The sequence below is a fragment of the Ambystoma mexicanum genome, chromosome 3q (assembly GCF_040938575.1).
Source record: "Ambystoma mexicanum isolate Mex_15411 chromosome 3q, UKY_AmexF1_1, whole genome shotgun sequence".
In the NCBI taxonomy this organism is placed as follows: Eukaryota; Metazoa; Chordata; class Amphibia; order Caudata; family Ambystomatidae; genus Ambystoma; species Ambystoma mexicanum.
This window is the reverse complement of record NC_090926.1, coordinates 1,263,350,953-1,263,373,866: the sequence shown is the minus strand read 5'-3', so window position 1 is coordinate 1,263,373,866 and position 22,914 is coordinate 1,263,350,953. Positions and strand designations below refer to the sequence as shown.

General features: G+C 49.1%; 1 protein-coding gene across 3 annotated transcripts in view; it reads left to right on the top strand.

Annotated features, from left to right (window-relative positions):
• SLC44A2 (solute carrier family 44 member 2 (CTL2 blood group)) overlaps positions 1 to 22,914 on the top strand; it is a 427,809-nt gene that overhangs the window by 137,393 nt on the left and 267,502 nt on the right. The window contains exon 1 of one of the 3 annotated variants that reach the window (XM_069604291.1): positions 19,832 to 19,973. The exons of the other annotated variants lie outside the window; for them this stretch is intronic. Within the exon in view, the coding sequence (XP_069460392.1) occupies positions 19,937 to 19,973 (37 nt within the window). The 5' untranslated portion in view covers positions 19,832 to 19,936. Of the gene's footprint in view, positions 1 to 19,831; positions 19,974 to 22,914 lie in introns of those variants that run through there. 3 annotated transcript variants of the gene reach the window in all.

Here is a 22,914-nt window from a genome sequence, read left to right as displayed (position 1 = left end):
GTCAGACCTGTCTCGGGTACACGGCTCTGGCAGGCAGACTTGTAGTGTGCCGGTCCGGAAAACAAGGGTGTCAGTGAGCTTACCGGCATCCTTGTTTCCAGACCAGCAAAATTGTGATGAGGCCCATTGTCTTTTTAAACAATCTCACAAGATTCAAGTGAGGTCCCACTCATCCGGGCTCAGACCAAGCCCTTGCCAATTGTTAAACAGAGACTTCAGAAGTGTGATCACGTCTCGCCGGGTCACTCTGTTAGCCTATTGCAAGTGCGGGCTCAAAAACACCTGTTTCACTATTCCCTCAGTCGGGTTCACAATTTCACAATCATCAAAACTTCTGTAATACGTCAAGAACTTTCGATTCTATAAGTGGTTTGACTTGACCCTTGTATCACCACCTTGACACCTCACGCCGGCATTCCCTATTGTCTCTTAGTACTTGTTGTTTCCATACTTTTGTAATTTCATATTCTCTGTATTCAGGAGAGGGGTACCAGCTAGAGACCTTCCGATGCGTGCCCTCGTGGCGCCAGACCACTCTATCTCTGGTACCAAGTTCGTTCACAAGAAGGACCTCTGTCTATTTATCTTCTTAATGTTGTCACTGCAACCTTGAGCCTAACAAAGTCTGGTCCACTATCAGGTTCTTCCGACTCACTGCTGTGCTGAACTCCCTGGCGTTTCTTTTGCCGCTGGAGTAAAAGACGGTACCTCGATGGCAACCGCGTCTCCCCGCCCTTGCTATCAGTGCAGGAGGGTTCCATGTACCGCTGACATCCGCCAAACTATTCGCCAGCTGCAATTCCTGATTTTATGTTTCCTTTGTCGGAGGCTTTGCTGGTCTGGTTTGATAAGGGCAAGGGCAACTCCCTCTTTGATGTCCTTTCAGGTCTCGCCGCCTTTCTCCTTCGTTTAAACTGCCGTCCTCGTGCGTTCGGCCTTGCTCAGAGTGTGCTCTCGTGCTTCGCCTTTTATCCCCATGGGGAAGGGAAAGGGCAGTCAGGTGTGTGTAGTTGTCGGCAATTGCCTGACTCTGCCTGACCTTTGTGTTGGGACATGTCAAGTAAACGGCTCTGGTATTAGTCTGTTGTAGCTTACGGTGAGAAAGTGTTTGTGATGGAAAAGCTAGAGTTTCTAAATATCCTACTTGGCAGGATGGGGGAAAGGCATCATAAGGAATGGGATAGCGCATCTCACTCTTTGGTGTCCCACTTCCACTCCCCGAAGACCCCTGTGAGGAACTCATGGTGACAAGTAAGACTGACACAAGTGATCACAGTTCTAGTGTCTTTATTGAGCAATTAATTTTGTATGAAGGTTGAAAAAACACCTATTCTAATCCTAAATCTAAGATGTGAGCAAGCGTCGACCATCAAATGAAAAATAAGCAGTCCTCTTGATGTTGTGTCAAATCAAAAAGGCCTATACTAAGAAACCTAATGCCAAACTCACAACTAATATAAAAAGGGGTGTGCGATAGTTCGCAAGAAAAGAAAGAAGTATTCTTAAATATGTTAGGATGCGGTAGCCTGGGTCTCCCTTCCTCATGTTTTGACCATGGGGTAGGATGGGAGCTTGGAGCACAGTACAGTCTCGGGCTTCTCCAGCACGAGACGAATGTTCCAACAGCAGCTTGCAGGACCGTCGATGGCTAAGTCTCGTTTCCATTGAAAGTCTCTTGCCTTTGAGGACCTGGCATCTTCAGATAACAAAAAGAAAAGTTTCTTTAACAAATGAAAGTTTGTTTCCAATGCTTTATGAGGTCACCCCTGGAGCCCCTCCCTCTATTCTGGGAGCTGATCCTTCTTGACTTCACATTCACTTTACTCTCATGTGTTATGGGATTCGCTTCTCTAGCTTTCCCTCGATGCAGGCTTCACGTCCATTGCGTTCTCTTAATGCAGGGTCCACTTCGCTTGCTTTCAACGTGCTAGCAGATCAAAGTCTTTTGATTGTACATTTTGCCTGGCCCTCTCTATGACCACTTTAACTTATTTCGCTGGCCTTCCTACGGCCTTCTGGTACTTGTAGTTTCTCTCATATGGGGCTCGACCAGAGTTTCTTGAATTAGCATCCACGTGGTGCCTGTTTCCCATACAAGCTGGTCTCCCATTCTCCCTTTTTACAGTTCATTCAAGGTTTATTAAACTTGGTTCAAACTTGCCACTTTGCACTTCTCATTCAACAGAGCCCGGCTCTTGTCGGCTCTCCCCTCCACTCACCGGCTGTGATGAACTGCTAGGCTGTTGCCTCTCTGGAGTTAAGGCAGGTATCGCGGGCACAGGAGCTTCCCTCGCTCCTGCCTATCGGCATAGGTTTGCCCATGTACTGTTGACATCCGCTGCAGGACACTTGCGCTATTGTTCGCCAACTTAGGCTCTCTTCCACAAAGGCTCTGCGGGTCTGGGACGAAAAGGGCAAGTTCACTTTTCTCCTTGCCACCCTTTCGATTCCTGACGCTTTTCTCCTTCTTTTGAACTGCTTCATGGTAGCCGTCTCGTTGTGATATCTGCTGTACTCATCTTGCTCAAACTGTGCTCTCTGGCTCCCCCTTTTATCCTGGTGGGGAAGGGAATGGGCCGTCAGGTGTGTGTGATTCTGATCAATTGCCTGAATTTGCCTGGCACTTGTATTGGGACATGTCCGGTAAACGGCTCTGGTGTTAGTCTGTTGTCCTTTGTGTTGTGCGAAATTGTTTGTGTTGGAAAATGGGGGCGGGGGCAGTGGTTTGGAACATCCTATGAAAAAGAATGGGGAAAAGGTGTTAAAGAAAGGGGGATACCGCATCTCACCCATCGGTCTCCCACTCTCAGTCGGCCTCCCGTCCAGGTGATCCTCCCTCACTGGTCCACCCCCAGGAACGGGATCCTATAGAGATGCTGTGTCCACCGGGATGACAGATCCCCAGGAAGTAGCGGGTGAGACACCTTCAGGTTTCTCACAGTGAGGAACACAGAGGAGTCTATTGGCCTGGGATCAGGATGCCACTTCAAGGTATAATTGCAAGGTACAAAGGGAGTCAAGAGGACAAGACATGTACGTAAAACATATTTCTCCTAGATTAAGCTAAGAAGTAAAAATCTGCAAGCGCCAAGTAATGGACAATCAAAGATGCGATAAGCCTATGCAAGGTGGAGTGAGCAGGTGTCCAAAAGCCAAGAGAAGTAATGACACCCAGCTTAATTAAATCAAATAGCAGTAAATAAATGGACAAAATTGACAAAATCGTGGTCTCCTCACACGTGACTCAGTAGTCGAAAACATGGTCTATTCATTAAGCTCCAGATGAAGATAATGGTGTGCCTACACTCCCTTGAAAGTCCCAGATCAGAGAACAGGCTGCAAGGTCAACTCTAAAGTAGAAGCCTTAGCTTGCAAACTGAGCGATGAGAGATGATGGACCAATTGGGCAAGTGGGTAGTAGTCTGATGTTGCTCTCTGCACCAGAGTTTTGTTTTGCTTATGTGCTGCTAACGCGCCGAAAGTCCAAGGTTAGGAGAGAATGCCAACCAATCCGAGGGTCTATGTAGCAACATTTTATACAGTGTTGCAGGGGCCAACCCGCTGCTATTATTCTGCTATAATCTGTTTTAGGAGCAAAACCCGTACTATGGTCTTCTCAAAGGGGAGAATGGGGAATAACAAAGTATGGAAAATAGGTGGTGAAAATATAATCAGAGCAAATAAAATAGTCTATCTTGGTTATTTGATTTTGGCCCAACCCTCGGCGATCGAACTTAGACGATTCCTTAGACACAAATTGCTCCCACTCATATTCCCAATCCCTTAGACTTGACAATAAATATGGCATGTTCTCCCTTAAGCCTGTAGTAGACTTCTTTAAGGGTAAGGTTACTCCAAAGCTTCTGTATGGAATGGAACTCCACTACTCGGCACTTCTGATTTTCTGGGACTCTCTTGAGGGTATTTATTGGAGGAAAATTCTGAAACTGCCTAATTCCATTCCAACAGTGGCTATTAGGTATGAACTAGGGTTAGTCTCATTCCGAGCCAGGATTCTCTGGAGGGTTCTTTCACTTTTTCAGCTTTGCTCTCTCCTAAACCTGATACTCTCTATGCTGATGTGGGCCACATGATTGCTTCTCAGGGACCTTTAGTCCAGAATCTATATCTTAACGCTTTTAGTGATCTCTGTGACAAGACCTTGATGGATATTTCGTCTGATAGGGACACCCTACTAACGAATCCCAACAAGGTCAAGGAGTGTCTTTTCAGTCACGACTGGAGTAACACTATTGAAAAATTACATTCGTAGCCCTCTTTGAGAGATTTACAATTTGACCATAAGAAAAGAGGCCTGTTGTCTTTTATTCTGAATCAATTTCCCAACAGATATTATCGCTCCCTTCTCATTAAACTCAGATGGAATCTCCTTCCGACTCGGGAAGTTCTACATAAAAGGAAGGAGTTTTCTGATTTAGATCCTATCTGTCGTTTTTGTCAAACTCTGGGGGTGATTGAAACTGCTCGGCATCTCTTTTTAGACTGTACTGCTTTGACATCTTTAAGGGACACATATTTAGGTTGTTTTAATGTAATGGGGCAAATGGGGGCGGACAATCTGATCTGGTCTCAGTGTCTCTCTATTTCAAATATTAAGGATGGACTTGCTGTGGCTGGTTTTATCAAAGCTTTAGATTTATATGCCCCGTTGTATTGATTATGCCTGTTATGATTATGCTTGTCTTTATGAAATGTTTTTAGTTTTTGCAGGTTTTTTTTTTCTTTTTCTCTATTAGGGTTTTTTTCTATTAGAATCTTGAAATTTTTAAAATTTTTAATGTCGGTATATTCTTGAACGCTGCACTGAACTTCGCACTGAACCTTTCAAATTTAAATTAAAATTTGTCCCTTATTCTCTGGAAATTTTAATTGGAAATTGGATCTATGTTTCAATGCTTATTAGTATAATTGAAATTTAAATTTAAATGTAATGAATGTCTTTTTGCTTCTTAAAGTCTCTTTTTGTAAAGGTTTCTTGCAAACCATATACAATAAAAAAAAAAAAAAAAAAAATCTGTATTATACGTATTTAGAGGTGGTTCAAGGCGTGCCTATTAGATAAGGGGCATCCAGTGATATAACTGACACCTATACATACTATAGGTACATATGTTCCCTTAACCAATCCCTCCCTTGAATAGGTTTTACAGTTTGCCACATAGGATGACGTCATAAATGACGTACATTGAGGTATAAAACCTTTGTGTAATTAAAATTGAAGTATGAGTGCGTGGACTACACTTTGTGTTGTTCACCAGATTGCCCTACTTTATTGAAACTGGCAATAAAGTAGTGCTTTGACATATTATTTGAGACTGTCCGGTTATTTGGGTCTGAGGTCAATATTGGTAATTCCATCTAGCACTTACGACGCTTCAAGGTCCTAGAACACATGTTGCATATCTGAAAACTTCTTAAAGTCACAAAGTACTGAAGCTGTGGTGGTATAGTTGGTTGTCAGTACATTTGATACTTCAATAGCTCAATTGAAGGTGGAATACTATGAGGCAGCAGGACTTAACCCTCATGGTGAAGTCGTGCAGATGTTACTGGAAGTTGAGAGTTGCTAAGATGAAAGTAGAAGTGTTGTAAAGTCATACTGACAAAGATACAAACCTTGTTTCATTAATATTACCAGAGGTTGTGTTTTTCGTTAACCTAACAAAGAACGGTGGTATCTCTTCTTTGACAACTAGTGGTTGTGGCAAAGCATTTTGGCTGGAAAAGACATTAATGCTATTTGAGGAAGTGCAAAGTCTTTGAACTTTGGTTCTGACACCGAAGAAGCTAAGAACTGAATTAAGACTGTATAACAAACCTGGGAAAGGGGAGTTTACCCAGGTCACCAAGAAGGACTGTGAATATCATTACAAACCCGGATGTCCTTGTTTCCTTTATGTTGAACATTGGAATTGAAGTTACTGTGAAACCTGGGGAAGGGGAGTTCACCCAGGTTACAAAAAAAGACTGTTAATATCATTGCTGGTGTTACTGTCAAGTGGCATATATTTCTTTGTGTTTTTTCGTTTCGTTTTGATAGGCAGGGAAATACTTGTCACAGATGGGATAGTGAGGTGTTTGATAAAAACATAGGATTGAATAAAATGGCATATGTTGAGAATCATCCAAAATTTGTCCTCCTCACATTTCTGACTCCTCACACTCGGCTCTGAGTAGGGGTTTCTCCCCGATTCAAAGTTCCTATTGGTTTTATGCACGTCATCACAAAAGCGGTTGAGGAAATGTCACTATTCAGTGAATCCAAAACAATATCACAACTAAAAGGGTTTCATTGATGCTGTTTGACTGTGCAGTTAAGGCGAGATCCAGCATTACCTGAAGCCAAAGAGTTTGCGGAACCGCCGCTATTCAGTGAATCTAAAGTGGTATCCCACATAAGAGGGTTCTGTTGATGCTCTTCGATTGTAGAGTTTAGCGAGATCCAGCATTACCTGAAGCCAAAGAGATAGAACAAATGTTACTGCTCTGGTTTCAAAACAGACGTAACCACAGTCTTTCCAGTTTCCATTTAGGCAGTTAATGTATGTTGGACCGGGAGTTCCTTATCAGAATGGGAGTCCCTGTCCCTGAGAAGGGACTCCCTCCCAATAAGGTCCCACTTGCCCAGACTCATAGGGAGGCTCTTGCCCTGCAGGATCACATCACCAGCCTCAAAGGGGGTGCCTCTCCGCCCCCCCGGGGAGAATGGAACATGTGGCCAAATTCGTCACATCTGCCAAGTGTCACTGTCATTTTCTCCAGACATCAATCATGCTCGCAAAAAAATTGAAACACTTGTCCTTGTATCCTATACAGACGAACTGATCTCACTCTCAGATACTCTGTCCACGTGTATGTAAATGCTTTGAACGCGTTTTTATAATTTCTACTATTTCAAGATGGGAAAATCTGCTTAATAGGAGAGCAGCAACATGCTGTAAAGAAAGGCCCTGAATAAACCATTTCTTTTACCAGTCTTTTTAAACCCGATTAAACCAAAAAAAAATCTTTTCTGAAATAAAAAGATTCAGCTACAAAAATGAAGTAACATTTGTAAAGTGAATGCAGGATGACATAAAGGCTGGCTATGGATTAAGAAAATCTCCAGGCATAGAAGGCTCCCTCTGCTGAGTCTGCAAAGCCAATGATCCAGGCAGGAAGGGCAGGTCCTACGGCACAACCTCTCTTAAGCTCCAGTATCCCAGAATGCAGTAGTAATGCCAGCTGAGCCAACTTCAAACCATCTCAAACGTCTCTTATTACTAACGGTTTGAATTTGGCTCGAATCGGCTCGACCAGCTAAGGAGAAATCCTATGTAGCTGGTGGTATCAAACTTTGCATAAATTCGACCTTGGTCTGAACCTTTGGAACCCCATGAAATACATGGATGTGGGGCGGCTAAAGATGATATGGACAATACCTCTAGTAAGGGTGCAGAAGGGGGAGACAGACACACAAGTGGCATAGTGGCTGCTTCGGACTTGCATCAACCAAGAACAAAAAGAGAAAACCGAACTCCCTATTCAAGGGTCTGTCAGAATGCCCTTGTAACTTAAAGTGAGCCTGCCGTCCTGTGTCGAATCTCTAACTCTGTCCCTTGCAGTTATAACTAAACTAGAAGGTTGCGTCAATGTTCTTGGTCCAGGAAAATGACTCCCTTCTCCTGGACGAGGCAGCAAAGTTCTGGTTGCAAGCTCTTAACTAGGGGGAATGACTCCCTTCCCCTAGCAAAAAGTGTTCACCAAAATACTATCAAGTTCCAATGGTTTTCTCCAGAAAGAATGCCTCCTGGTTAGAATGTCCTCAAAATTATACTCCAATGTTCTAACACCTAGTATCGGAAAGTTCACCACACATGCCAGGGGGAATGACTCCCTTCCCATGGTTGAAGACTTTGCGATCGGTTTCCATTCTAGCCAAGAGAATGACTCCCTTCTCTTGGCTCTGGCTTTTCACGCTCTTTGGTCCTTTTCTCAAGTGCAACGTTAACAGGAGAATGACTCCCTTCTCCTGGTATCTTCGATTTCACAGTTCACTGTGCCCAGGGGGAATGACTCCCTTCCCCTGGTCTCTTAGATCCACCTGTAGTATTCTCAGCAACACAGTTCACATACAACTAGGGTCCCCAGACCCAGGCTTCTCCGTTTCTTGAGTTCATCCCACTTGGTTCATTCTCCTGCCAAGTGTGGCAATAGGGAAGGTGGCTTACATCTTTCTCCTGGTTTGGGTGCGGGTCCCAGACGCATATTTCTCTGTCCTTCTAATTTGCAGACTTGGTTCACTCTCCTGCCAAGTACTGCCACGAGGAAGATGACTTGCCTCTTTGTAATTGTTAGGGTCCTAGATCCTGCTTCTCTGCTTGTTGGGGTTTCCCCTATCTTTGATATCTGTATCATATGCACCTTTAGCACCTTTCTGCCCCTCTGGTGAGCTGTAGCTGACTGTTTACTACGAGGCCGCGAGGGAGCTGCCATCGCCCACCTGGCGACTGTCCCTGTGCGCCCTCTGACTTCCTCGTACCACCCATTACCTTGCTTATGGACTCAGTACCTTGCCCGGGCTACCTGGGGCTGAACTCCACCTCTCTGCTTCACCAGGCTCTCATCAGCGGCATCTGTGGTCGTCCCCAGTCTCCTGTTTTCTGGCTGCTCAGCTTCCCTTCTTCTGAGATGTTGACGTGGCCCCGCTCCTGCGAAGCCCAAGTCTTGCGGCTCTCCATCTGCGTCCTCTGTGCCACGTCGTCTCCCGGACCGGATTGGGATCTCCTGTGCTGGAGATTCTTTGCTTCTGATGCCTCCTTCAGCTGGATTCAAACACTTTTGCCTTCCTTCTTTGGTTTTTATTTCCAGATCCTCAATTGCTGTTTGGTAACCACTAGAACGCTCACTCTTAGTTCTTGTTGTGACCTTCATGGCTCTGCACCTCCTCCTCATCTCAGTACTAGTACTGCCAGTCTCTAGAGGGTAGTTTGGACTCTTCTTCGTCCCAGTTATTATTATGTCACTGGCTCTACACTTTTACATGGGGTAACTTGGTATGGTACTGGTGTATACAATATGTGTAAGGTTAGGAGGGGTGTTTGGGAGGGGGACATACCATGTTCTCCCCAGATGTTCGTCCTTGTCCCCATAGGGGAAGTCTCTCCCCATGAGATCCTCACGCTGTGTACCACCCCCACAGGGACTACTGGGTAGCGACCTCCCCATCCTGGCCTCATGGCAAGGAGATCCCCGTCGGGAAGAAGTGACGACAACTAGGGATTCGTCACTCTCTGTGTTTTGCTCAATGTAATGATGAACTTTGTACCTGTTTGTTAACATGTTGTGAACAATACGCCCCCTCTCATTACTGATGCAAGAATAAAGGACCAACGACCCCAGAGTGGAAAAGGAGAAACGATACGCAGAGGCGAGCCTCCGACGTGAGTATGTCGGTGAGGGGCAGAACCACGTTGCACAGCAGAGCAGGCTGTGGCGCGGATATAGGTGAATGCTGAAGGGAGACGCTGCTGTCTCGATACGGAGGCGCACTGAGCCTAGACGAAACAAAGCAAAGTTTACCTGGAGGTACGACCACGCCAAGGACAAGAACGAATGGCAAAACCAGTGACCGAGGGAGGAGTGAATCCTCTGATCCCAACAAGAGAGAAGAAGGGCGAGAGAATGCAACAACGAGCAGAGTCTGAAAATTGCGCGTATCCATCCAGAAGACAGGCAAGCTGTTAAGAACGCCACTGCTGCCAAAAAGACACACCCTCACTGCAGTCGACCCTGCAACGCAGAAGGTACGGGGGTTGCCCAGGATGAAGGGGGGCAGAGAGAGGACATAGCGAGTGAGTGGGGAATAGGAAATGAGTGCCCTAACCCTGTACCAGTGTCACAGAGGCCCAGAGAGAAAGACCGAACAAGTGAAAGAGAAGGGTTATGGGAGCCCAAGAAACCCAAAGAGGATAAACCTCCAGAAGGGTCCCAAAGCCCCCCAAGAAGAAAGGGGTTACCGATACCCCAGAGAGTTAAGTGAATCATTCGGACAGAGAACCCCAAGGGAGGCACAGGGGCCCAATAAAGAAAGTGATGAACAGACACGAAGGGAGTCCGGAGGCACCCAAAACCCGGAATCTAGTGGGGAGAGAGGAACCCAAGTGGTGGAGGGGATCAGGGAAATATCCCTTCATCCAAAGAACTTTGGACGCTTTGGTGTTTTCTGGGTTTTTTGTTGTGGAACTGGGGAAACTTGAGGAACTTTGATAAACTGCCAAGAACTGTGAAATAAGGAGAACTATTAAACGGCGTATTCCAGAGCCAGAAGGAATTCCTGGAATAACTGGGAGATGTTCCAGTGTCCAACACTGAGTGCAGGGCACTCCACATAATCGTATTCTATTTTGTCTAAGGAGTCGGGCCAGTTTAGCAGACAGCTTTGAACAGGTCCGGACAGGTCCGGACAGGTTTGGACGGGTTTGGACAGGTTTAGACGGAGGACTATTTTTCTTTCGACCATTGATGAGCTCCTTAGTTTAGTTTTATAGAAAGGGACCCCCCCTCCCCCTCCCCCTTAGCAATAGGGTTAGGAGGCGTTTTACTTTTAAGTTGAACAAAGTTACTTGAAAGGTATGTCCTCTGGTCTGAGTCCTTCTTCTGGCTTGCCACAGTGCACACACCTGGCCATGCATGCACTGCCTAAGACGTCCGTTCGTGTAGCTGCCTGATCTTGGGAGCCTGATACCTGTGCTGTTCACACCTGGCAAAGGCTGCTTGATTTCTCTGTGCTCTCACACACACACGACACCAGGAAATCCCTGTGCTGGGAGAGCTGCTCACACCTGGCACGGGCTGCCCGAGGGATCACTGTGCTGGGAGAGCTGCTCACACCTGGCACGGGCTGTGTGAGAGATCCCTGTGCTGGGAGAGCTGCTCACACCTGGCACGGGCTGCCTGAGGGATCAATGTGCTGGGAGAGCTGCTCACACCTGGCACGGGCTGCCTGAGGGATCACTGTGCTGGGAGAGCTGCTCACACCTGGCACGGGCTGACTAAGAGCTCTCTGTGCTGGGTGAGCTGACCACACCAGGTACGGGCTGCCTGGGATCCCTGCTGTGGGAGCTACAGCACGGGCTGCCTGAGGGATCCCTGTCCTGGGAGAGCTGCTCACACCTGGCACGGGCTGCCTGAGGGATCCCTGTCCTGGGAGAGCTGCTCACACCTGGCACGGGCTGCCTGAGGGATCACTGTGCTGGGAGAGCTGCTCACACCTGGCACGGGCTGTGTGAGGGATCTCTGTACTGGGAGAGTTGCTCATACCTGGCACGGGCTGCCTGAGAGATCCCTGTGCTGGGAGAGTTGCTCACACCTGGCACGGGCTGCGTGAGAGATCCCTGTGCTGGGAGAGTTGCTCACACCTGGCACGGGCTGCATGAGAGATCCCTGTGCTGGGGGAGCTGCTCACACCTGGCACGGGCTGACTAAGAGCTCTCTGTGCTGGGTGAGCTGACCACACCAGGTACGGGCTGCCTGAGAGATCCCCGTGCTGGGAGAGTTGCTCATACCTGGCACGGGCTGTGTGAGGGATCTCTGTACTGGGAGAGTTGCTCATACCTGGCACGGGCTGCCTGAGAGATCCCTGTGCTGGGAGAGTTGCTCACACCTGGCACGGGCAGCTGCGTGAGAGATCCCTGTGCTGGGAGAGTTGCTCATACCTGGCATGGGCTGCCTGAGAGATCCCTGTGCTGGGTGAGCTGACCACACCAGGTACGGACTGCCTGAGAGATCCCCGTGCTGGGAGAGCTGCTCACACCTGGCATTGGCTGAAGGAAAGCTCTGAGTTGCTCACATCGGACATAGCTGAGATGTCTGTGCAGGGTGAGCTGCTCACACCTGGCACGGGCTGCCTGAGATCTTTCCATGCAGGGTGAGCTGCTCACACCTGGCACGGGCTGCCTGAGATCTATCCATGCAGGGTGAGCTGCTCACACCTGGCACGGGCTACCTGAGATCTATCCATGCAGGGTGAGCTGCTCACACCTGGCACGGGCTGCCTGAGATCTTTCCATGCAGGGTGAGCTGCTCACTCCTGGCACGGGCTCCTGAGATTTTCCAGTGCAGAATGAGCTGCTCACACCTGGCATGGGCTGCCTGAGATCTCTGTGAAGGGTACGTTGCTCACACCTGGCATGGGCTGCCTGAGATCTCTGTGAAGGGTAAGCTGCTCACACCTGCCATGCGCTGCCTGAGATCGTTCCGTGCAGGGTGAGGTGCTGACAGCTGCCATGGGCTGCCTGAGATCTCTGTGAAGGGTAAGCTGCTCACACCTGCCATGCGCTGCCTGAGATCTTTCCGTGCAGGGTGAGGTGCTGACAGCTGCCATGGGCTGCCTGAGATCTCTGTGAAGGGTAAGCTGCTCACACCTGCCATGCGCTGCCTGAGATCTTTCCGTGCAGGGTGAGGTGCTGACAGCTGCCATGGGCTGCCTGAGATCTTTCCATGCAGGGTGAGCTGCTCACACCTGCCATGCGCTGCCTGAGATCTTTCCGTGCAGGGTGAGGTGCTGACAGCTGGCACGGGCTGCCTGAGATCTTTCCATGCAGGGTGAGCTGCTCACACCTGGCACAGGCTGTGTGAAAAGCTCATGGCGACAACAGTATAACAGACACAAATGAACACGGTTCAAGGGTGTTTATTGAACAATGAAAAGGTATATGCAGGTTGGAAAAAGGCCTAAGCTGAACCTAAATCTACGATGTGGACAGGTGTCGACCATCAAATGAAAAATAAAGCAGTCCTAGTGGTGTCGTGTCAAACAGAAAAAGGGCCTATACTAAGAAACCTATTGCAAAACCTTACAAATACTACAAAAAGGGGGTGTAGGATGGATTTCAAGAAAAGAAAGAAGTGCTCTCAAATAATAAGTCAGGATGCAGCAGCCTTGGTCTCCCTTCCCCACGTTTTGGACACGGGTTAAGATGGGAACTTGGAGCACAGTACAGTCTCGGGCTTTGCCAGCACGAGACAACAGTTCCAAAGGCAGTTCTCAGGACCGTCGATGGCCAAGTCTCATTGCCTCTGAAAGTCTCTTGTCTTCGGGCCTGATGTGTTCAAACAACAAAAAAACTAAAGTTACTTTGATAAATGAAAGTTGGCTAGGGTGGTATTTATTCACCCCTGGGTCCCCCTCTTCGGGGCTGACCCTTCTCAATTATATTCCAATGTTTAAACATGGTGATGACTTCACCCCTGGGGTCCCCTCTTCTGGGCTGACCCTTCTCAATTATATTCCAAAGTTTAAACATGGTGATGACTTCACCCCTGGGGTCCCCTCTTCTGGGCTGACCCTTCTCAATTATATTCCAAAGTTTAAACAGGGTGATGACTTCACTCCTGGGGCCCCCTCTTCTGGGCTGACCCGTCTCAATTGTATGCCATAAATCTTAATGTCTTTTTAAACAGTGCCAATACACACCGTTACTTGGACACTAGACTCAGCCCTTCCTGTGAGTCGTTTCCCAGATTTCCTCTCGTTGTGGGATTTCCCTTTCTTTCATACAAGTGCATGAACCAAAGTCTTTCGAATCTACGGGGCTTTTGGTTGACCCTTACGTATGACCAGTTTGCGTTCCTTCAGCTGCCTTCCTATGGCCTTCTCGTTTCTGTAGTTTCTCAGTATGGGGCTCGACCACAGTCTCTTGATTCGGCACCCACGTGGTGTCGGTTTCTCTCTCGCTACTGGTCTCCCCATCATATTAATTACAGTTCATCAGTTTACTTCAAACTCACCACTTTGCGATTCTCTCTCAACACAGCCCGGTGCTTATCGATTCACCCCTCGACTCACCGGCTGCGATGAACCGCCTGGCTTTCGGCTTTCCTAGTGTCAAGGCCAGTATCACGGTTGCGGGAGCCTCACTTGCTCCTGCTTATCGGCATAAGTTTGCCCCGTGTACCGTTGACATCTGCTGCACAACACTCGTACTATTATTCGCGGTATCAGACTTTCTTCCATGAAGGTTCAGCGGGTTTGAGATGAAAAGGGCAAGGTTACTTCTCGCCTCGCCACCCTCTCAAATCCTGCCACCTTCCTCCTTCTTTTGAACTACTGCGTGGTATTCGTCACGTTGTGCTGCCTGCCGTGCTTGACTTGCTCTCCTTGTGCTCTTTTGCTCCAGCTTTTATCCCTGTGGGGCAAGGAAAGGGCTGTCAGGTGTGTATGGTTTAAGTCAATTGTCTGACTTTGCCTGACTCTCGGGTTGGGACATGTCAGGTAAACAGGTTTATTACAAGTCTGTTGCCTATTATGTGAAAAAGTATTTGTGTCGGAAAGGGGGGAGGTTGGAGTCTCAGAGTATTTTACGGTACAGGATAGGGAAGGTTGGTACAATGGACGAGAATGACCAGGATGTAGAACAGAACACAGGGGATTGTGAGAGCGGTTGTGTTCTGTCATATTAGATTGGGTGCTCGGAAGATACAATCAGAAGGACGGGATTGGTAGGGCTTGTTGGGTAAAAAGGAATAGCTGGGATCGTGAAATTAACAAAGGGGATTGTGGGAATCATAGTGTTTTTTTCTGATCAGTTTGGAAGTGTGGAAAATTATAATCAAAGGAACGGGGAGAAGAAGGATGGGGAGTGTTCGAATGGAGACCGTGAAAAAAGGATTCTGGGAATTATTGGGTGCAACCGGGTTTGGGACCATAGAGGATTGGTAACGTATGGAGGGGTTGTTGGATCTGGGAAAGAGAGATCTAATGGGAGGAGGGGAGGCACCTGCCACGGGCTGCCTGCGATCTCCATGCAGGGTAAACTGCTCACACCTGCCACGGCTGCCTGAGATTTCTGTGCAGGATGAGCTGCTCACACCTGGCACGGGCTGCCTGAGATCTTTCTGTGCATGGTGAGCTGCTCACACCTGGCACGGGCTGCCTGAGATCTTTCTGTGCAGTGTGAGCTGCTCACACCTGGCACAGGCTTCCTGAGATCTTTCTGTGCATGGTGAGCTGCTCCTACATGGCACAGGCTGCCTGATATCTCCGTGCAGGGTGAGCTGCTCACACCTGGCACGGGCTGCCTGAGATATTTCTGTGCAGGGTGTGCTGCTCACACCTGGCATGGGTTGCCGCAGATCTCCGTGCGGGGTAAGATGCTCACACCTGGCACGGGCTACCTGCAATCTCCATGCAGGGTAAGCTGCTCACACCTGGCATGGGCTCCTGAGATTTTTCAGTGCAGAATGAGCTGTTCACACCTGGCACGGGCTGTCTGAGATCCCTCAGTGCTTAGTGAGCTGCTCACACCTACCATGGGCTGCCTCAGATCTCCGTGCAGGGTAAGATGCTCACACCTGGCACGGGCTGCCTGAGATCTTTCAGTGCAGGATGAGCTGCTCACACCTGGCACGGGCTGCCTGAGATCTCCGTGCAGGGTAAGATGCTCACACCTGGCACGGGCTGCCTCAGATCTCTGTGCAGGGTAAGATGCTCACACCTGGCACGGGCTGCCTCAGATCTCCGTGCAGGGTAAGATGCTCACACCTGGCACGGGCTGCCTGTGATCTCCGTGCAGGGTAAGCAGCTCACACCTGGCAAGGGCTGCCTCAGATCTCCGTGCAGGGTAAGATGCTCACACCTGGCACGGGCTGCCTGTGATCTCCGTGCAGGGTAAGATGCTCACACCTGGCACGGGCTGCCTCAGATCTCCGTGCAGGGTAAGATGCTCACACCTGGCACGGGCTGCCTGTGATCTCCATGCAGGGTAAGCAGCTCACACCTGGCACGGGCTGCCTCAGATCTCCGTGCAGGGTAAAATGCTCACACCTGGCACGGGCTGCCTGTGATCTCCATGCAGGGTAAGATGCTCACACCTGGCACGGGCTGCCTCAGATCTCCGTGCAGGGTAAGATGCTCACACCTGGCATGGGCTGCCTGTGATCTCCATGCAGGTTAAGCTGCTCACACCTGGCACGGGCTGCCTGTGATCTCCATGCAGGGTAAGCTGCTCACACCTGGCACGGGCTGCCTCAGATCTCCGTGCAGGGTAAGATGCTCACACCTGGCATGGGCTGCCTGAGATATTTCTGTGCAGGGTGAGTTGCTCACACCTGGCACAGGCTGCCTGAGATCTAGAAGGGAGCTACACTGGCTGAAACTCGAAGATAGGGTACACTTCAAGGCCTTAACACTTGTGCACAGATGTATCTTTGGTAAAGCCCCGGCCTACCTAAAATCCAGGATTCAACCATATATACCCAGCAGAACACTAAGATCATCCCACCTGGGTAAAATCATAGTGGCTCCACATAAACTCAAATGCGGCTTAGGCAGATCCTTCCCGCTACTCGCGGCCGGCATCTGGAACAAACCATATAAGATTGGAAACCAACTATATGTGATTTTGCAAACAGGTGAAATCCCACATCTTCAAATAAAACTCTATCCGGATGTCCCCACCTAGCTCCTGTATGAATCTGTTCTGTCAGTCCCGTGTCATGTAGTCACTGTCTATCTGTTTTGTGTTCTTGTATCTGCGCCCCGAGGCTTCCGAGCTACCGGCGCAATAGAAATATTAAAATAAATAAATAAAAAATAAATAAATACGAGTGCGATAGAAATAAAATATCAATTTAAATACCTCTTGGCCTAACAAAAGGTAAGCACGCACATCCAGGGGTGCACCTAGGCTAAAATGTAGGCTGGGGCTAACCCTTCAAATGTTGGTAGAGGTGCTAACTTCATAGATAGTGGAGGAGTGGCAAACATACTTGTGTAGGGCATCTAACTTCTTTACACATTCTAATGAGACTATTCTAGTGCAGCTTCAATGTTACAAGCAGTTAACTCTCTCTTACGTCTGAAAACACCCACTTCTTGTAGCAATATTGTAGCATAACAGGACATAGCAAAGTGTTGGGCAGTACTCTGAAAGGTGCACGCAACTTCAGTAGCTGGGAGCAACAGGGGAGAAAATGTAATGTTGGTTCTACCACAGTCTGCTATACTAGAATCTCTGGTGCACTGACTGGCTGGTGAGACTGTCTGCCTGTCAAATCAAGTGATACGAGACTGGTGGAGGGTGTCATCCGCCATCACGGGCGAAACCGCGAATGGCGAATGTTTCCGCGATGGAGTTGGCGAAATAGAGGTAAAGGGATTTAGTCCCTTCTTTGTGTCCACATCCGCGGCTCCATTAGCTCATACGCAGCGCTGCCGGCTGTATTTAATCCCCGCCCCCGGCAGTACATTGCGTTGCAACCCCTCGCCGGATGCTTCCTGTTCCGGGTTTCCTCGCTCCTGACGTCTGGCAGCTCTCTTCAGATCAGCTAGCGTTTTTCCAAACGCTCCTGGGAGCTTAGTGCTTCTCCAGTTCTTCTCTCTGTTTCTGCTCCTCGGCTCTCGGCGCTCTGCCGTGCGCTTCGTTTTCTTTCTTTTCTCCATATTTTCTCCTTCGGGGTTTTACCTTGTTCAACCCTGCGCTCTCTCCTCTTCCCTCGTCCTCGTGACATCTTTCTCTTACCTGCTCTCCGTTTTCCATTTCCGGGTTCTCGTGCCCTGTTTCTTTTCCCTCTCTCTGCTCTCTGTCCCCGTGGATTTCTGTACAACGGAGAAGTTCATCTACTTCTGCATAACCAGGCGGCATCTACTTCAGTATTGACAAACTCCTGTCGCCTACCTGTTGTCGGCTCCTTGCAACATCTTGCCGCATCCAGCCACCACGCTTTGGGACATCGACACCGTCCAGAGTACGCATTCCGTCAATGGTTTTTCTTCCCTCTTGGGTTTTTTCCCTTACTCCGGCTTGGTTCCGGAAAGGGAGCCACAGGACAGCTGTTCCCCAGTGGTCACTGTGGCTTCTCTCCGTGACAAGCACGTACATCCAAAAAAAGAAAGGGACTACCTTTCCAGGCGACGCCTTCAAGAAGCTGACGACACCAACAGTTCAGGTGGGGGAGGAAGGCACAAGGGAAGAAGCATCGTCACAGAGGGCCAGTGAGCAATAATGCAATTCTATGGGACAGTATTGGAGCTACTAGCAGTGGGACCCCAGGGTGTCCCTACACTTATTAGAACTGTCCTACTGTAAAGGTGTAAACGTAATCACTTATAAGCACTCACATTTTTGCAGTTGAAGTCCGGGTGAGATTACATGATTTGCCCGGGATCACACACTTGGGCTAAACAGCGAAGCAGGGATTTTATCCCACTTTCCAATTTGGGCACGGCCACCTTCTTCTAAGCTTTACTTGGAACAACTATTTAAGTTTTGGGTGTCAAGGCCTACAATAATACTGTCCTGTAGAGTATACTTGAAAAATGCACAAATTGCACAGTAAAGCATCATGACAACATGTAAATCCTTGCCATGTTGAGCCAAAATAATACCAGTGGGCCTTTTATGTTCCACATCCTGAATGTGTGTTTGTTTGTTTGTTTGTTTATTTGTAGGGCGAACCCAGAGCTAACTGGACGCACTATAAGATACAAAGGGAAAAATATCTATTTACTCACTTTTTTTATTTTCTGCGCTGTAAGACACACAATAAAATAGGTTGTGTCATAACCTCACTTATGTTTGGAGATTTGGCACAAACCCCCAGCGTGTTATGTATGGTTTAAGAACATTCAACTAAAGACATCAAAGCAAACTTTACTTTTTAGCATATGCAGGTATTAGATGTTATGTGCATGAACACCTTTTCAAAGGGTACTTTATTGTGTTTGCTCGCTTTAATTGTTATGTTATGTTATGTTAAAGGTACTTATATAGCGCACCGTCACCAATGGAATTGGTCCCCAGGCGCTCTGGCGGGTCTGTAAATGAGAAGGTGGGCTGGGTTAGTAAGGTGAAGAGGGAGTAGGATAGTGAGAGGAGTGGTGTTCTGTTGGCAGCTTCAACTCGGTAGACACCGGGTGCTGAGCTTTGGTGCGAGTATTGGATCGGTGTTAGTCCACGTGTGCTGTTGGTGCGGCTTATGTGTTGTTGCGGTGTGGTGAACTGCGTGCAGCTTGATGTGCGCGAGATGGTTGTGTGAGGTTTTTTTAGATGAGTATGCAGAGAGTTTGAGCTTATATTGGTTAGTGGGCTACATGACATGTAACATGCTAACATTCACAGTTCTGTCTAAGTGTAGAACTTGCTGAGCTACATGATTCAGTCTGAGTGTGGCACTCGCTAACCTTCACAATGTTATCTAGATACAGCGCAGACTAATGCACTCAATTCTAAGTGTGGCACATGCCAATGTCAGAGCTTTGCAAGGTGACTGGTGGTCTTTCAGTTGGAAATTCGCCATCATGCATAAGAAAGGCTCTGCTGCTGATGACAAAAGATAGCCAGTGCTGTCCAGTTTATCAGGGATGCGTGTGGGGGGCTGTGACTCTGGGAAACGGGCAGGGCTTGATCCTCAGGCTCCGAGCCGAGCAGGACGTAGATTTGCCGGGAAAAAACAAAATGCGCCCAGAAGCATATCACTGATCCTTTGAACTGCTACACTTCGCGGGGGGGGGGGGGGGGGGTTCAGCCCGGTCAGCTCAGGCTTTTCACGCCTGTGCAGGGGCTGCCTGATGTTTGCGTGCAGGGTGGGCTGGCCACACGTGCTCTCGGGAGTCACGCAGCAGGGAAGGGCTTCGTGCTGTAGCGCTGCGAGGAGGCACGGCGGAGAAGAGGCGCAGGAAGAGGGTGTGGCCCAGGGCGGGGATGTGTTTTTCTCGCTGGTTGAGGCCACCTGCGAGCCTTGTGGGAGACCCGGCTCTGCCCATTGGAGGCCACGGCACCAGCTGACAGGGCGTAGGGGGTGGGTAGGGATGTCGAGCTAGGGGGTGATTGGAGGGCCCAGACCAGCTGGTAGAAAGAAGAGGGCGGGGACCAGAAGCTGATCTAAGTAAGAGGGCGAAAGCAAGCTGGGAACCCGGGTGCAGCCTGCAGCCACCATGGGGGGTGAAGACGAGAACTACTATGGAAAACACGGTAGGGGGCTCGGGGGGCTCGGGGGCGTCGGTACCTGCACATTACTTGGGGAGCTCTGCCACTGCTGCATTAACCCCTCGGCTATTCCGTCAGAATACACACCGAGACGTGTACACAAAGTTATTTGCCGGAAGCCCCAAACCCGCCAGTCTATCTGACCCCAATCATAACATGTTGTCTGGACGGGGTTCTCTCAACAGGCTTGTGCCCGCCCTTTCCCGCACGGGGGAAGGGGGGAGGGGGGTAATAACGAAGGCATTATACATTCCGCCAGACGGAAGGGAAGGGGGGCAGGGGCAGTATGTCTCCTGGAAATGGTAGGGTTCTGTGGGAATTAATGCGGAGGGTTTGGGGGCCTCCGCCCAGTGATGTTTTTCCCTCGTGTAGTCGGCCTCCCACCCGCCATATATTAGGGTTCAGTCCAGAGAGCGGAGCACTGCACCCATCCTTAAACCCAGCGCCGAGAACCGCACCAATCTCCCGCTGAGGCACGGCCGTCCCCCCTCCTCCCACCCCTGCACAGCTGCCTAGCAGTTACCCCAACCCATGCCAACAGGCCTGCATGCTCATCCATAAAGCAACCCACCGCCCCCCCACCCCTGGCATAGCTGTCCATCAGTCACCCCAACCCATGCCAATGGGCACCCATAACCCACCCCACACCCTGTGGCATAGCTATCCATCAGTTACCCCAGTCCATGCCAACGGGCACGCATGGCCATCCATAGGTAAACCCAACGCACCTGATCCTCAGTCCTACCTGCCCAAGGTGGAACACTTAACAATGCTCTTGAAACCTAACACTAAGCCCTGCCCGCTCATCGCTGCGCCTTACCAACCCGAAGCCTACTTTCCCATTGCTGTCCCCTGTCTATCCAATCGTGTGTCCTGCCATTTTTGGATGCTACCCACGTAACAATGGGTCCTTCCCATTGTTGGACCCATCCCGCACAAGTGCGGAACTGTCCCCCCTCAAATGTGAGCCCTGACCATCCATTAAGTAACCCATCCCAAGCACCACTGAACCCTGCCTAACCATTGTTGGACCCAACCCGCCCAGCATGTAGCCCTCCCCATCCGTTGTTGAACTCCTCCCCTGCAAGGTTGGGCATTGCCCATCCATTATTGAACGCACGCAACTTTGAGATCCGCCCATCTATTGTTGGATCCAACCCACCCGCTATTGAGCCCTCCCCATCCATTGTTGGGCCCATGCTACCAATCGCTGATCCCTACACGTCCAGCAATGAACCAACCCAGCGCTGTTACCCGAGGCGTAGACCGGTTAGGGCCGGAGCGGGCAAGTTCCCCCAAGATCTATAAATACCCTCTCATCAGTGTTGTGTGGGCATTTACAGATGTGAATGTGTCTGTGCTGGGCACAACTACATCCGCTTCAGGCCCCACTTGTTATACAATCCTGGCTGCGCCTCTGGTGCTGTACCCCATCATAGTATTCTGCCCATTCGAAGATGAAACCCTGCCTGGCTGTGGTTCGGCCCAGTCCACTATCAGTGGCCCAGCTGGCCATCATTTGGAGAAACGCACTGCCCCCAAGCCGTAGCCTGTCCCTTGTTGAGCTCTCCTCCGTGCAGGCGCATGCATGGCTTTGCCCGTGCAGGGCTCCTGGCAGGTCTGTGCCCAGGCCTCTGTAGTGGGCCAGGTACCAGTTTTTCCCGCTAAAGCACTTTCCCCTCTTGGGTACTGCGCTACTGTTAAGATACCAGCCCAAATGCTGGCGTCCCACCCTCTGTACATTGCTCGGCTGCTCTTGAACTAGGTTTGCATTTTAAATAATAAAATAGTTGTGCCAGTGCTCAGCTTTTCCACGCAGTGGAGCTTTTGGGGCACACCGCGGCCCCTCCAGCACATTTGCCTGGTAGTGTTAGGAACGCATCTTTTAACCAGTTACTTAATCCAAAAACCTCGAGGGTATTGCTCACCACTACACCCCAGTTTTCTGATTCCCTTTAAGGGATCTAAAGTGTTTGTCTGCCATGCCATGAAATGCCCTTCCCCCGCCCTGGTTGAATGCTTTCTTGACACCAGCTGTTCAGTGCCACCTTTGCAGTGTACGAATGATACTGTGCCCTGCAGAACTAGCCCGGCCTGGTTGACGACAGTTACCCGGCTCTAGCGATGACTTGGAAAACTCCAGATTTATGCAGAGGTACAACCAAAGGATTGCCGATCTCAGAGCTCTTCATTCGAAACCTCTTTTTCATTTAAATAAACGTGATACGAAACCTAAGGGGATTTGACTACATACATTTTCTATATGGGTTAAAGTTTTAATTGGATAATGCTTAACTGATGGCTCCTCCGAAGACCACTTCTAAGTTGATGACAACAGCGCTACATCATTTATATGTTGAGCTATTGGTGAATACAATACGTAATGGGCGTATTGCCGCTAGGAGTTTTAATTGGCTGGCATTGCACTGGCCAACCTTGGCCAGGTCATCAAGTCATGAGCCAAATAGGAATAGGGAAAGAGATGTCCATGGGATCCTTGTCTTGATTCAAGAAAAATACCACCCCTCATCTTCTAGGCCATAGGCAAGGGTGAGCACCTTTGTAGTTAGCCTTGTACAATGTCTCATGTCTGGGACTATGCATAAGGAGTGAGGCAGGTGTCCTATCTGTGTTTCTTGCTAATGGATAGACCATCTTCTTCAATTATGGATCACATGTGAGAGGACTGTGTTTGGATTTAATTCACCCTGCATTTATGAAGGTTTTAGCTAATATTAATGCAAATGTTATGGTCTCCCCTGCCTCTGGGGACTCCCTTGAGCTTGGTCTTCGGACTTATAATTACCCTGCACCTGGCTCACAATGGTCGGCTGTACTTTTCCAGACTTTAATTAATTTGGGAGTATTCCATCTATGTCCTGGCAACACTTGTTCCGTGTCTTCTCTGTGGCGCTCAGGCCCTCCC